Raw genomic sequence first — 16589 nt, forward strand, 5'->3', positions numbered from 1 at the left:
AAAACAAATAGAATTATGATTGCTTGCCCCAAAGACCTTCTCTACTCATACTTTCGTAACTTATCCTGTCTTATTGCCTTACAGAAGGTCAGATTTTGCTCCTTCCCTTGTAGGCACATTCAAATATTGAATAACAAAACTTTCTTGTACACTTTTAACAAATTCTTCCCATCCAAGCCCTAAACACTATGGCAGTCCCAGATTATGCGTCTGAATAGTTAAAATCCCACACCATTAAAACCTTATTGTTCTTACAGATGTCTGAGATCTCCTTATATATTTGTTTCTCAATTTCCCATTGACAGTCGGAGGAGGGGGACACAATAGTACAATCCTAACAAGATTTCTTATTTCTCAGTTCTACCCATATAACTTCACTGGACAATCTCCCAGGAATATCCTCCTCAAGTGTAGCTATAACGTTATCCCTAATCAAAAATGCCACTCTGCCCCCGCCCCCATTCTCTTGCCTCCCTTTCTATCCTTACTATAGCATCTATACATCAAGCTGCAAATCTTGATAATCCCTGAGCTATGTTTCTGTAATAGCTATGATATCCCAGACTCATGTTCCCAACTGTGCCCTATGTTCATCTGCCTTACCTGTCAGGCCTTTTGCATTAAAGTAAATGCAGCTTACTTTATCAGTCTAACATCATTTTCTGACAAGCTCTTGTCTGCCATGTCTATTTGACTTGCTCCCCTTATGTGTATCAGCCTCAGCCTCTTCTCTTTTCTCACTATCATTTTGGTTCCCATCCATCTCTGAGAATCCTCCCGAGTAGCATGAACAAATCTTCTCTCAAGGATATTGGTCACCTTACAACTCAGGTAGAACCTGTCCTCTTATGAGTTTCATTGCTACCTGAAGAGATATTGAGGGTTGAAAAAATGTGAATTTTTGCCCCTTGCACCAGTTCCTCAGCCACGCACTCATCCACTGTATCCTCCTATTCCTACTCTCACTAGCACGTGGCACTGTTAGCAGTCCAGGTATTACTCCTCTTGTGGACCTACTTTTTAATCTCCTGCCTAGTTTTCTATGTTCTCCTATATAGAACTTCATCCCTTTCCATACCTATGTTGTTGTTACCAACATGCACAGTGACCTCCTGCCGGTTCCTGTCCCATTTTAGAATATTCTGCACCTTCTCTGAGACATCCTTGACCCTGGCACCAGGCAGGCAACACTCCATTCTCACTGACAGCCTTGTGAAATTTGAAACCAAAAATATACCTAGCCTAATGGTGACCATGAAACCATTGTCAATAGTTTAAAAACCTCTTTGTGACTCCAGACTTATTGCAATGTAGTTGACTTACAAATATATTAAGGACAAAAGGTTAACTAGGGAGAGAATAGGGCCCCTCCAAGATCAGCAAGGCGGTCTTTGTGTGGAGCCACAGAAAATGGGGGAGATACCAAATGAATATTTTGCATCAGTATTTACTGTGGAAAAGGATAAGAAAGATATAGAACTGTAGGGAAATAGATGGTGACATCTTGCAAACTGTCCAGATTACAGAGGAGGAAGTGCTGGATGTCTTGAAATGGTTAAAAGTGGTTAAATCCCCTGGACCTGATCAGGTGTACCCGAGAACTCTATGGGAAGCTAGAGAAGTGATTGCTGGGCCGCTTGCTGATATATTTGTATCATCGATAGTCACAGGTGAGGTGCCGGAAGACTGGAGGTTGGCAAACGTGCCACTGTTTAAGAAGGGTGGTAAAGACAAGCCAGGGAGCTAAAGACAGGTGAGCCTAACCTCGGTGGTGGGCAAGTTGTTGGAGGGAATCCTGAGGGACAGGATGTACATGTATTTGGAAAGGCAAGGACTGATTCGGGATAATCAACATGACTTTGTGCGTGGGAAATCATGTCTCACAAACTTGATTGAGTTTTTTGAAGAAGTAACAAAGAAGATTGATGAGGGCAGAGCAGTAGCTGTGATCTATATGGACTTCAGTAAGGCGTTCGACAAGGTTCCCCATGGGAGACTGATCAGCAAGGTTAGATCTCATGGAATACAGGGAGAACTAGTCATTTGGATACAGAACTGGCTCAAAGGGAGAAGACAGAGGGTGGTGGTGGAGGGTTGTTTTTCAGATTGGAGGCCTGTGACCAGTGGAGTGCCACAAGGATCGGTGCTGGGCCCTCTACTTTTAGTCATTTACATAAATGATTTGGATGCGAGCATAAGAGGTACAGTTAGTAAGTTTGCAGATGACACCAAAATTGGAGGTGTAGTGGACAGCGAAGAGGGTTACCTCAGATTACAACAGGATGTTGACCAGATGGGCCAATGGGCTGAGAAGTGGCAGATGGAGTTTAATTCAGATAAGGTGCTGCATTTTGGGAAAGCAAGTCTTAGCAGGACTTATATACTTAATGGTAAGGTCCAAGGGAGTATTGCTGAACAAAGAGACCTTGGAATGCAGGTTCATGGCTCCTTGAAAGTGGAGTCGCAGGTAGATAGGATAGTGAAGAAGGCGTTTGGTATGCTTTCCTGTATTGGTCAGAGTATTGAGTACAGGAGTTGGGTTGTCATGTTGCGGCTGTGCAGGACATTGGTTAGGCCACTGTTGGAATATTGCATGCAATTCTGGTCTCCTTCCTATCGGAAAGATGTTGTGAAACTTGAAAGGGTTCAGAAAAGATTTACAACGATGTTGCCAGGGTTGGAGGATCTGAGCTACAGGGAGAGGCTGAACATGCTGGGGCTGTTTTCCCTGGAGCGTCGGAGGCTGAGGGGTGACCTTATAGAGGTTTACAAAATTTTGAGGGGCATGGATCGGATAAATAGACAAAATCTTTTCCCTGGAGTCGAGGAGTCCAGAACTAGAGGGCACAGGTTTAGGGTGAGAGGGGAAAGATATAAAAGAGACCTAAGGGACAACTTTTTCATGCAGAGGGTGGTACGTGTATGGAATGAGCTGTCAGAGGATGTGGTGGAGGCTGGTACAATTGCAACATTTAAGAGGCATTTGGATGGGTATATGAATAGGAAGAGTTTGGAGGGATATGGGCCGGGTGCTGGCAGGTGGGACTAGATTGGGTTGGGATATCTGGTTGGCATGGATGGGTTGGACCGAAGGGTCTGTTTCCATGTTGTACATCTCTATGACTCTATGACTCTAAACTGCTTCTGTCCACTTAGAGATGAGCAATGTGCTGGCCTAGTTAGTGAATCCGACGTCCCATGAATGAATATAAGAAAAAAAATTCATTAAGTAATGAAAGTGAAACAGATCAAGAGAGGGGCAATAAATATAGTGAATTAGTTGCAGGTTCATCTGCAAGACCAGTCTCACATTTGGATGGAAGATCACCTTAAATGACTGGTGATGAAGTCTCACCTCTGAACAAGCAGAGGCAGATACATTATTCATCCCACACCCCAAAATAAAGTCAGTGGTGAGGGAAATAATGTACCAAAATAAAAACTGTCTACTATCTTGAACTCTGCAATTTTTCAGCCTAAAATGTTTGATATGATTCCTGGTCAGCACCAAGTTTGTAACATCCCAGATGTTTATAGTCAGATTCAGTCAGGTACTAACCCCTGCACGATCACAGCAAACACAATTCTATTATCTCACAAAGTCTCATGAAGGCTCTCTGACATATTGCTGGAGATGTGGAATATATAGCCAGCATCATCTTTGCAAATTGTGCCTCCTGGTGGTGCTATTGATGATAAACTCATCTGTCTACAAATTGACACTGTACTGGGCACTTTTTGGCAAAGTGGGAGTTACGATGAGTTTTTGATTGGAAGGTTTTTTTTGCTGCGAGGCCTAGTATGTTTTACCACCATATTTTACCAAATTCACCACAGTAACTGCCTTAATGGTGTCCCCCACATCTAATTCTAGCCCCATCTTATCACACAGTGTTCTTAGAACAACTCGCTATTGCCAAGATATTCTGGAATGGAATGACATCCCTTGTGCCTGTGCCATCTTTCTGAGCCTGTTGTGTACCCAGACTGTTGGGAGCCTCTGAGAATAGGCTATCTACTCCCTCTTGACTTGACTGAGGCCTCCTTGGCAAGCCTCCTGCCTTTGTGTCTGTACGGAACAACAAATTTCTATCACATAACTCGCCATAGCTCATGATACTCAGACTTATTCAAGGTTCTGCCCATGGTCATTATTTCTGATGCTAGGTTTTCATTCGGTTTGGTAATTGAATTAAATTGTCCTACTGCCATGATGGTATTTGAGGTCATGTTTTCCACGTATAGTCTCCTGTGTCTTTTTCTATTCATTCACAGAATGTGGGTATTACTGGTCGGGCCAGCATTTGATACTCATTTCTAATTGCCCTCAAAGATGATGCCCCATTGAACCACAGCAGTCCAGTACACCCAAAGTGTTGGTAGGAAGGGAGTCCCAGGACATTGATTTAGTATCAGTGAAGAAATGATGATATAATTCCAGGTCAGGATGATGTGTGGCTTGGTCGGGGAGTTGTAAGTGGTGGCCTTCCTGGCATCTATGAGCTTATAGTTCTAAGTTGTGTAGGTCACGAGTTTAGAAGGTGCTGTTGAAGGAGAGTAAGTGATTACCTGTTGTGCATCTTGAAAAATGCTACGCACTGCTGTTTCTGTGCGTTAGTGGGAGAGGAGTGAATGTCTAAGGCATTGGTTGGGGTGCCAGTTGTTTGTTTTGTCCTGGACAGTGTTAAGCTTATTGAGTGTTGTTGGAGTTGCTGCTCATCCAGCCATGAAGAAAATACTTTTGACCATCTTGTAGATGGGGAGTGAATAGGTGAGTTACGTGTTGGGGAATTCCCAGTTTCTGACCTTCTTTTGTAGTCACAGTATATGTCTAGCCCAGTTAATTTCTGGTTAATGGTAACCTCCAGGATGTTGATAGTGGGAGTACCATAACTGGAAATACCATTGATAGTCAAGATGATCATTGATTGAAATTTGTGTGGTGCGAATGTTATTTTCTACATATCCGCTGAAGTCTGGATGTTGTCCAGATGTTGCTGCACATGGAATGGACTGCTTCAGTATCTTTTAATTTGCAAATTTTCCAAATTCTCTGAAGATTGTGCAATCATCAATGAACAAACCCAATTCTGAGCTAATAGAAGGAAAGTCATTGAAGCAGCCGAAGATTGTTGGGTCTAGGACATAACCTTGAGAAGCCTCTTGCAGAGATGTCCTGTAACTGAGATGATTGACCTCCTCCAACCACAACCATATTCCTTTGTGCTAGATATGACTCTAACCACTGGAGAGTTTTCTCCCTGATTCCCATTGACTCTAGTTTTGCTAGGATTCTATGATGGCATACTTTGTCAAATGTGGTCTTGGTTTGACGGGCAGCAACTCTTACCTCACCTCTGGTGTTCAGCATTTTTGTCCATGTTTGGACCAAAAGGATTGCAAACCCCTAACCTAACTTCTGTGTTCTTATTCATCAAGTTACTTGCTTTATAACCGAGGGAGCAGACAGGTATTGCCGCTTTGGAGGGGTACCTGCATCATTCATTATTAGTTCAAATAGATAAACCTTGTTTACTTTTGTACAGAATTAATACTTTTGTCTCCAACTGTGGTTACAACTGTACCATTAATTTCTCCCATAATTATTTAGCTGTGAAACTTCACATTAGGTTAATCACCAAAACTGATTATTTCCCCCATAGCCTCTTCCGTAATTCAGTTGAGATTACTGATGTTTAAAATATTTGAGTTTAATACCTTATTCTCTGACTTTGTCATTGGTTTCAAATATTCACTTTTAATATATTATTCATCTTTGGAAAATGAGTGTTTTTAAGGTGGTTCGACGTACTTTAAATTTGATGAATAATACTCCTTCATTGCATTCCTAATGATGAATGTAAAAACTGGGCTCCTGGGCATTGGTATTCCCGGTGTTACTGAGATTAGCTTTCTAAAATTACTCTCAAAGAAGTTGTCTGTTAGATTATTGTAATTTTGTTTTAGTCATATTAATGTCTTAACTGCAGTTATACAGTTTCTGTTCAAGTTCACCCTGTTATATCCTACATACTGTCACTGACATCTCACTGTGATAAAAATAACCTTTCAGTGCAGTCTTGCATACATCAATATATTTCAGTCTGAGGCATAAGTGCCTTCTATGCAAATATCTTTATTAAAATATTCCATTTTTGGTAGTCTGACCCAACCATATTGCCATCTGTTCTTTATGTGGAGATGAGAAGGCCTGTCTTTATGTAAATGAGAGTAAAATGCCTGTTGGTTCCTGTACAGTGTCTTTGCGGTTTAATTCTCACCTCTGCCATTATTTCTCCTTTTTGTTTTTCACATGTTTTTTTGTCAAGTTTAAGAAGTAACCCTCAGTGCAATTCCGAATGACAAGCAACTGATGGGTAGCGAGATGGAATTACTGTAGTGCCTTTTTGTATAATTGGGGTTTTGATTCGCAAAAGTCAGCATTTTCAGTATTTGCTTTTTCACCTGCAATAAAAGTGAAAGAGTTTTAATTATAGCTGTATCATAAGTTACCAGCAATTGCATACCTTTTTCAAAAAATAGGACTATACTTCAGTTTCAGTTTCTGGGCCACTTTCAAATAGAGTCATAGAGACGTACAAGCACAGAAACAGACCCTTCGGTCCAACTTATCCATACTGACCAGATAACCCAACCCAATCTAGTCCCACTTGCCAGCACCCAGCCCATATTCCTCCAAACCCTTCCCATTCATAAACCTATTCATATGCCTTTTAAATGTTGCAATTATACTAGCCTCCATCAGTTCCTCTGGCAGCTCATTCCATACACGTACCACCCTCTGCGTGAAAAAGTTACCCCTTAGGTCTCTTTTATATCTTTCCCCTCTCACCCTAAACCTGTGCCCTCTAGTTCTGGACTCCTGCCCCTCATGATTTTATAAACCTCTATAAAGTCACCCCTCAGCCACCGGCACTCCAGGGAAAACAGCCCCAGCCTGTTCAGCCTCTCCCTATAGCTCAAATCCTCCAACCCTGGCAACTTCCTTGTAAATCTTTTCTGAACCCTTTCAAGTTTCATAATCTCTTTCCGATAAGAGGCCAGAATTGCATGCAATATTTCAACAAATGACCAAATAGAGCAGATGAAAGCTATTCATGAATGCCAAGGGCATATTTTTTGTGTAAATTTCAAGTATTCAAATCCATTTTCAATACATCCCAACCTAATGAAAAACTGCCCAGCAACTTTGCAAAAGCTACTTGATCCAGAAATGCTGGCAACTCAAAAAGAGTCCTGATTATCGGTCCATGCCATGTAAAAGTCATTGGTAATATTAGTTTCTTCAGTGGTGAAAATTTTATAAGAGAAGGCTGAAAGGGGTGGGGGCAAATTCAGCAGAAGAATTCAAGGGGAGAACTTTAAAGGGTAAATGGAGAGAAACTTCCCATACCAAAGGTGATATAAAGAAAAAACATTTTTTAATGCAGTGTATGGTTAGGATTTGGAAGGAAATGCCAAAGGGTGTGATGGAGGCAGATTCAGTTATGGCTTTCAGGAAAGTTTAGTTAGTTGTCTGAAGAGAGAAAATCAATGGAAGAAGTACTGAGGAATGGAACCAGCTGATACTCTCTTGCAGATATCTGCAATCTGGATTAGAGTGGTGCTGGAAAAGCACAGCAGTTCAGGCAGCATCCGAAGAGCAGGAAAATCGACATTTCAGGCAAAAGCCCTTCATCAGGAATACCTCTATTCCATTCTAATCCAGAATCTGGTTTCCAGCATCTGCAGTCATTGTTTTTACCTCATAGATATCTGCAATCATAAAGGCAAAGTTGCCATAGAGGACCATAGGCGTCATGTCTCCTCAGGGAGAGACAACTTGTGATGTTTAACCGAAGGGTCTCCACTCCACATGCGAGGGGAGAGGTTGAGAAAGTGGAACCTTCAAAGTGACCTCAGTCGGTGCAGGAATTGAATACACACTGGTGATGTCATAATGCGTTGCAGGAAAGCCATCCAGCCAACTGAGCTAACTGACCTACCTCATTCTCTGCTTTGCTCCAGCCTGCCTTGACTATTTGACTTGCTCCTTTTCCCAACTGCACAAGCCTCAGACTGATCCTTTTCCTCCCAATCTCTATAGGTCACACCTCCCCCATTAAACTGCATTTATTTCAATGCAAAAGGCCTAATAGCAAAGGCAGATGAACTTGGGGCATGGTTGGAAACACAGGGTGGGTTATCATAGCTATTAAGGAGATGTGCCACAGGGATAGATGACTGGCAGCTTAACGTTCCAGAGTATAGACTCTACAGGAAAGTTAGAAAGGGGGGCAAGAGAGGAGGGGTGTGGTATTTTTGATTGGGGATAGCATTACAGCTGTACTTAGTGATGATATTCACGGAAGTTCGTCGAATGAAGTATTGTGGATGGAATTGAGAAATAAGAAAGGGGCGATCACCGTATTGAGAATGTACTATAGACAACCCCTCCAATAGTCAGGGGGAAATTAAGAAGCAAATATATAAGACAATCTCCAATATCTATCTGTAAGACTAATAGGATGGTAATGGTAGTGAATTTTAACTCGTCAAGCATAGACTGAGACTCCCATAATGTTAAGGGACCAGATAAGGAAGAATTTAAGTGTGTACAAGAAAATCATCTGATTCAGTATGTGGATGAACCTAAACCTTAACCTTCTCTTGGCAAATAATGTGGGGCAGGTGACTGAGGTGTCACGGGCGGAGCACTTTGGGGCAATTGATCATAATTCTATTAGTTTTAATATAGTTATGGAAAAGGATAGGTCTGATTAGATTACTTACCGTGTGGAAACAGGCCCTTTGGCCCAACAAGTTTACACCGACTCTCCGAAGAGCAACCCACCCAGACCTATTCCCCTACATTTACCCCTTCACTTAACACTACAGGCAATATTAACATGGCCAGTTCACCTAACGTGCACATTTTTGGACTGTGGGAGGAAACCAGAGCACCCGGAGGAAACCCACGCAGACACGGGGAGAATGTGCAAACTCCACACAGACAGTTGCCTGAGGCGGGAATTGAACCCGGGTCTCTGGCGTTGTGAAGTAGCAGTGCTAACCACTGTGCCACCATGTCACCCATAAAGTTAATATTCTAAATTGGAGGAAAGCCAATTTTAACGGTATTAGTCATGAACTTTCAAAAGTTGGTTGGGGACGGATATTCACAGATCAGGGGAATGCTTGAAATTGGAGTTGCAGGTAGATAGGATAGTGAAGAACGTGTTTGGTATGCTTGCTTTTATTCAAAGCATTGAGTATAAAGTTGGGAGGTCATATTGTGGCTGTATCGGACCTTGGTTTAGCCACTAAATGGAATACTGCGTGCAATTCTGGTCTCCCTGTTGTAGGAAGAATGTTGTGAAACTTGAAAAGGTTCAGAAAAACATTACAAGAATGTTGCCAGGGTTGGAGGGCTTGAGCTACAGGGAAAGGCTAAATAGTCTGGGGCTACTTTCCCTGGAGCATTGGAGGCTGAGAAGTGAGAGGTTTATAAAATCATGAGGGGAATGGGTAGGGTAAATAGACAAGGGTTGGAGGTGAGAGAGGAAAGATTTAAAAGAAACCTGAGAGGCAACCTTTTCACACAGATGGTGGTGTGTGTATGGAGTGAGCTGCCAGAGGAAGTGATGGAGGCTGGTACAATGACAACATTTAAAACGCATCTGGATCGGTATATGAATAGGAAGGGTTTAGAAGGATATGGGCCAAATGCTGGCAAATGAGACTAGATTAATTTAGGCTATCTGGTCGGCTTGGATGGAAGGTTCTGTTTCCGTGCTGTACATCTCTGACCTCTGGTAAGGACATGAAAGGTGAATGGCCAGCTTGTTTCTGTGCTTTCTGATTAGTACTGAGGACTTTTGGGCTTAACTTTTAATTTTAAAAGAACCATGACATTCGAATTTTGCATTTTCATCAAACTATCAGAACACTAGTCTGGTGTCCAGCTTATTGGAATAGCACTGTGTGGAGTCTCCAATATTATCTTGGTCACAAAGCCTCTCCATCATAATCAGTGATCCGTGACCTTGTCACGGATGTAACAATTAAAAACACTCTGGCCTACCTCGCATCTTCCTCCCCCATAAGCTCTCCAACAACTTTTCTGGGCACATTCTATTCTGTACCAAACCTCACCCCTTCACTAAACAATGGCCTAGTCAACAAAAGTTTAGCATTCTCATCCTCTGTTTAATTCCCACGACTGTATGCAAATCATTCTATAACTACTAATGGTAGCCTCCCTCAGGACAGTACTGAAGAGAAAGGAACTGCATCATCACTAATTTGTTACCAACAATGAACATGAGAACCACTCTGCTATTGCTTCACATTGTATTCTTTCTCACTAGCAAATGGACTGAGCTCCATGGAAAGATGTAACATTTGTACCGGTAACGAGACTTGTGTGTACTTTGCTGATTGACTCACCGATTTCTTAAGTGCATCCATGACATCTGGTGGCAGGAAATAATATTGCATGGCAAATGTGAACCCTGCCAAATGAAATCTTGTGCAAAAGGAGGAGGACATGTGCAGATTTACAGTACGTTTGCAAATATGCTGTCAGTGAAATTATTAATCGAATGCATCTTCCACTTAATGATATTGGATAAAGTTAATGCTGGTCAGGACCTTGAAGAAAAGTACTCTCCAAATCCTATGAAATCTTTTATATTCACCTACAAGGGCTGCTAGAATCTTGGCTTGACATCTCCTTTAAAAGATGGTAACTTGGCAATATCTCATTCCCTTGGTATAGCACTGTCGTAGCAGCCTCCATTATATTTCCAATAAGAATTGTAATTTGCTTTCTGCAATTCTTGTTAAAATGTGATCATTAAATAAGTCCTTTCCCCACTGTTCTAACAACCAACTCACCATTGCCATTCCACCTGCCAGAAATACTAGTGTTAGATTTGATTTTATTTGTGAATTGGAGAAAATTTAAGTACTGTGCATCTGCTATTTGTCATTACTTTGTAATAAAATGTATTTGAAAGTTGAAACCTATTCCACATTTGAAAGGCTGAAAGTGGCAGTTGAAATAAAACATCAGCTGTAATCTTATTGAATGTTAGAACCGGCTCAAGAGTTCAAATGACCTGCTCCTATTTCCTATTTGTTACAATAAATTTGATAAAGTAGGAAATGTTACATCCCCATCTCCTTGCTAGTTTTCCACACTGATGATGAAATATTAATTTGTGTTTTAGTGTTTAGATTTCAAGCTAGCAGCATATGTGTGTCGGTCTATTTTTGCAAAGAGGCTTAAAACTAACTAGACCAGCCTTTCCAGAACCATGATCTAAACCAGTATATGCTTCCTGGAGTGTTATTTTAAGTTTGTTAATAATGTGACGAGTTTACGATTGGAAAAAAAACATAAAGCTGTTAGCTTAGCAGCAGCAAGGATACATGTGTCTTTTTTCCATGGGATTTGAGCAGCTGAAATTGGGGTCAGCAACAAATATAACCTTTTCACAAAAAGATGTTGTTCAGAGCTGTTGAGAGCTATAGGTTACCACAGTGTAAGGCTTGAATTTTGTGAAAACTTCCAGCGCAGGTGCATTTGGTTAAAAATCTGCAATGTTTGTTCAAAGTTGAGAACATGTAAAGTCTGAGTTGTGTATCCAAGGAAGAGGCTTCACAGCTCACAGGACCACGACTTTACAACAACGTACAGTTTTGATAGGATTTAATTTCTGTAGGTTTTTGAGTAACTGTAAAGTGATGGTGTTGGGGCATAGTCAGGATTTTGTTTTGCTATATGTTTGAATATATTTTAAGCTGTGTTATATGTGGATGTTTTGATTTGTATTATTTTATGTTTATTTCTTTTATGTAACAAACTTTATTGTTCAAACCAAATCTGCAGACTTGTGTGTTTCGTATTGTAGTGAAAGTCATGTTAAACTAGATAGATATCTGCCATGACAGATTTCATTCTGGGATCTGGGCTGTCTAGTAGTAACATCAGATGGAATCATAACACAGTGTTTACCTTATTATTTGAGAGATTGGTGGGGGGTGGTGGTCAACTTACTTCTGGGCCTTTACATTTTATGTTCCCCATTAAATTCCCTATGAGTTGGAAGCTGGTGCTGAACTGCATAGAGCATTTGAAATTTTAATCATTCTGGAATGACTAGTGTGCTGAATGTGTCTCAATCTATTTCACAGGAATAGCACTGTATCCTGGTGAGGCTGAACTCTTGAGCTGTAAGCACCATTATCATGATCATGTTGAATTTATGGCAAATCCAGGTCAACGAGGAGAAATAGCCTGTACTAAGGAATATGTCAGTTACACAGACCCATACAGAAACAACACACTGGTAAATAATAGCTTCCATCTTTTGATTTAACTCTTTTGGGGTTACGATTATAGGTTCTCAATTGACCAATATCCATTTGTTGCACTAGAGATGAATCGATGCATTTTATAGAGTGCTCTTGTTGATTCTTTCTGTGATGATTTAAATATGATATGTATTTTAGCAGCTGGAACATTTATGGTTACTAAATTTTAATTTTCTTATTGTGGGCTACAATTTCCAGCCAATTTTATGTAGTTGTAAATATCTGAAACTTGTTTTAATGACAATCAAATGGGAAACAAAACATTGGACTAGGATATTTGAAGTGCTGATTGGCATGGCTCATTTGGTGGTGCTTCTATTGACCAGTCTTATCTCAGTGATGGAAGTCCCACTTTTGAGTTGAAGTTGCAGATACAAACCTTGCTCCAGCAACTTGAACACACAATCTAGTCTGAAGCTAAAGTGCAGTATGCAGTACTGCGAATGTCACAGAAATCCTAACTTTTGGGCGAGATGTTAAGTCAAAGCCCTGCAATATTCACCAATAGTTATTCCTCACCAACCATCATTGAACTATATTTTACAAACGCCACCTTTGTGACACCTTACTGTGTGCAAATTGTTTGCCACATTTCCCAATATTAGAGCAGTGACTAAACTTCAATTACTTTAACCTGTCTATGCTGACTTCTTGCTGATTTGGGCAGTCACGTTACTGGGACATTAACAATTTGGATTTATATAATGGCTTTAACAAAGTAAAGTATTCCAAGGTACTTCACAGAAGTATTGTCACACACAATGTGACACTGAATTACATGAGCTATTAGTAAAGGTGACCAAAAGCATGACCAAAGTGGTATATTTTAAGGAACAACTTAAAAAGAGGAGACAGTGGTGGAGAGGTAAATATAGTTCAGTCAGGGAATTCCAGAGTTGAGGATTAATCACTGCTACCAGTGGTGGTGAGATGAAACCAGTATGTAAAATTGACCAAAATTGGCCAAATACCAAGAAGGGTTCTGGGATTGGAGAAGATTACAGAGATAGGATGGGGCAAAGTCATGGAAGGATTGAAAATAAGGATGAATGGGTATTTTTAAAATTCAGGGATTGTCAAACAAGAACGCTTTGTAGTTTAACTGTCAGGACAGTGGAGAATTTGGGACCAGGTGTCAATTAGATTATGGATTGCAAAAGCAGAGATGAGGGGGTTCAGCAACAGGTGACCCTGAATCAGGGTCAAGAGTATTAGTGGGTAGTTTTACTCACAAAGCACAAAGTGCTTCATGCAAATAGAGTCATAGAGATGTACAGCATGGAAACAGACCCTTCGGTCCAACCCATCCATGCCGACCAGATATCCCAACCCAATCTAGTCCCACCTGCCAGCACCCGGCCCATATTCCTCCAAACCCTTCCTATTCATATACACATCCAAATGCCTCTTAAATGTTGCAATTGTACCAGCCTCCACCACATCCTCTGGCAGCTCATTCCATACATGTACCACCCTCTGCGTGAAAAAGTTGCCCCTTAGGTCTCTTTTATTATCTTTCTCCTCTCACCCTAAACCTATGCCCTCTAGTTCTGGACTCCCCGACCCCAGGGAAAAGACTTTGCCTATTTATCCTATCCACGTCCCTCATAATTTTGTAAACCTCTATAAGGTCACCCCTCAGCCTCCGACGCTCCAGGGAAAACAGCCCCAGCCTGTTCAGCCTCTCCCTGTAGCTCAGATCCTCCAACCCTGGCGACATCCTTGTAAATCCTTTCTGAACCCTTTCAAGTTTCACAACATCTTTCCGATAGGAAGGAGACCAGAATTGCACGTAATATTCCAACAGTGGCCTAACCAATGTCCTGCACAGCCGCAACATGACCTCCCAATTCATGTACTCAATACACTGACCAATAAAGGAAAGCATACCAAACGCCGCCTTCACTATCCTGTCTACCTGCGACTCCACTTTCAAGGAGCTATGAACCTGCACTCCAAGGTCTCTTTGTTCAGCAACACTCCGTAGGACCTTACCATTAAGTGTATAAGTCCTGCTAAGATTTGCTTTCCAAAAATGCAGCACCTTGCATTTATCTGAATTAAACTCCATCTGCCACTCCTCAGCCCATTGGCCCATCTGGTCAAGATCCTGTTGTAGTCTGAGGTAACCCTCTTCGCTGTCCACTACACCTCCAATTTTTGGTGTCATCTGCAAACTTACTAACTGTACCTCTTATGCTCGCATCCAAATCATTTATGTAAATGACAAAAAGTAGAGGGCCCAGCACCGATCCTTGTGGCACTCCACTGGTCACAGGCCTCCAGTCTGAAAAACAACCCTCCACCACCACCCTCTGTCTTCTACCTTTGAACCAGTTCTTTATCCAAATGGCTAGCTCTTCCTGTATTCCATGAGTTCTAACCTTGCTAATCAGTCTCCCATGGGGAACCTTGTCGAACGTCTTAATGAAGTCCATATAGATCACATCTACTGCTCTGCCCTCATCAATCTTCTTTGTTACTTCTTCAAAAAACTCAATCAAGTTTGTGAGACATGATTTCCCACGCACAAAGTCATGTTGACTATCCCGAATCAGTCCTTGTCTTTTCAAATACATGTCCATCCTGTCCCTCAGGATTCCCTCCAACAACTTGCCCACCACCGAGGTCAGGCTCACTGGTCTATAGTTCCCTGGCTTGTCCTTACCACCCTTCTTAAACAGTGGCACCATGTTTGCCAACCTCCAGTCTTCCGCCACCTCACCTGTGACTATCGATGATACAAATATCTCAGCAAGAGGCCCGCAATCACTTCTCACAGAGTTCTCGGGTACACCTGATCAGGTCCTGGGAATTTATCCACCTTTTAACCGTTTCAAGACATCCAGCACATCCTCCTCTGTAATCTGGACATTTTGCAAGATGTCACCATCTATTTCCCACATTCTATATCTTCCATATCCTTTTCCACAGTAAATACTGATCAAAATATTCATTTAGTATCTCCCCCATTTTCTGTGGCTCCACACAAAGGCCATCTTGCTGATCTTTGAGGGGCTCTATTCTCTCCCTAGTTGCCCTTTTGTCCTTAATATATTTGTAAAACCCCTTTGGATTCTCCTTAATCCTATTTGCCAAAGCTATCTCATGTCCCCGTTTTGCCCTCCTGATTTCCCTCTTAAGTATACTCCTACTTTCTTTATACTCTTCTAAGGATTCACTCGATCGATCCTGTCTGTACCTGACATATGCTTCCTCCTTTTTCTTAACCAAACCCTCAATTTCTTTAGTCATCCAGCATTCCCTATAGTTACTATCCTTCCCTTTCACCCTGACAGGAATGTACTTTCTCTGGATTCTTGTTATCTCATATCTGAAGGTTTCCCATTTTCCAGCCGTCCCTTTACCTGCAAACATCTGCCTCCAATCAGCTTTGAAAATCGCGATCATTAGTTATATAATATGAGGAATGAAGGTTGTGGGATTATTCTTTTTCCAGCAGAGATATCATAGGGTGGTTTAATAGAGGTGCTTGACCGGCTCTATGTAATGAGGGGTACATTGGGTTCCAAGCAATCGATTTTTGTTAGTGGACTCTCTAGTCAGGGGCATAGACACTCAGTTCTGTGGCCAGTAGCGAAAAATCAGAATGGTGTGTTGCCTCCCTGGTGCCAGGATCAAGGATGTATCAGAGAGGGTGCAGAATGTTCTCAAAGGGGAGAGGGGCCAGCAGGAGGTCATTGTCCACATTGGAACAAGCGACAAAGGGAGAGAAAAGGGTGACATTATGAAGGGAGAATATAGAGTTAGGCAGGAATTTAAAAAAAAGCACCTCAAGTGTACTAATATCTGGATTACTCCCGGTGCTATGAGCTAGTGAGGGTAGGAATAGGACGATCGAGCAGGTTAATGCATGGCTGAAGAGCTGGTGTATGGGAAAGGATTCACAATTTTGGATCATTGGAATCTCATCTGGGGTAGAGGTGACCTGTACAAGAAGGACGGATTGCACCTGAATTGGAAGGGGACAAATGTACTGGCAGGGAAATTTGCTAGAGCTGCTTGGGAGGATTTAAACTAGTTAGGAGTTGGGGTGGGACCCAGGGAGATACTGAGGAAAGAGATCAGTCTGAGACTGGTACAGTTGAGAAAAGAAATGGGTCAAACAGTCAGGGCAGGCAGGAACAAAGCATTTATTTCAATGCAAGAGGCCTAACAGGGAAGGCAGATGAACTCAGGGCATGGTT

General features: G+C 41.7%; 1 protein-coding gene across 5 annotated transcripts in view; it reads left to right on the forward strand.

Annotated features, from left to right (window-relative positions):
* Positions 1–16589, forward strand: part of pacc1 (proton activated chloride channel 1) — a 52807-nt gene that overhangs the window by 15336 nt on the left and 20882 nt on the right. For all 5 annotated transcript variants that reach the window (XR_006312525.2, XR_015758446.1, XR_015758445.1 and 2 more), the window contains exon 4: positions 12202–12356. Coding sequence is in view for 1 of the 5 variants with exons in the window: in XM_043695866.2 (XP_043551801.1) it covers positions 12202–12356 (155 nt within the window). In the remaining 4 variants the exon portion in view is untranslated. The remainder of the gene's footprint in view (positions 1–12201; positions 12357–16589) is intronic.

Source organism: Chiloscyllium plagiosum, unplaced genomic scaffold, assembly GCF_037043375.1.
Source record: "Chiloscyllium plagiosum isolate Xiang-an unplaced genomic scaffold, Cpla_swu_hap1 HiC_scaffold_10, whole genome shotgun sequence".
NCBI classification, from domain to species: domain Eukaryota; kingdom Metazoa; phylum Chordata; class Chondrichthyes; order Orectolobiformes; family Hemiscylliidae; genus Chiloscyllium; species Chiloscyllium plagiosum.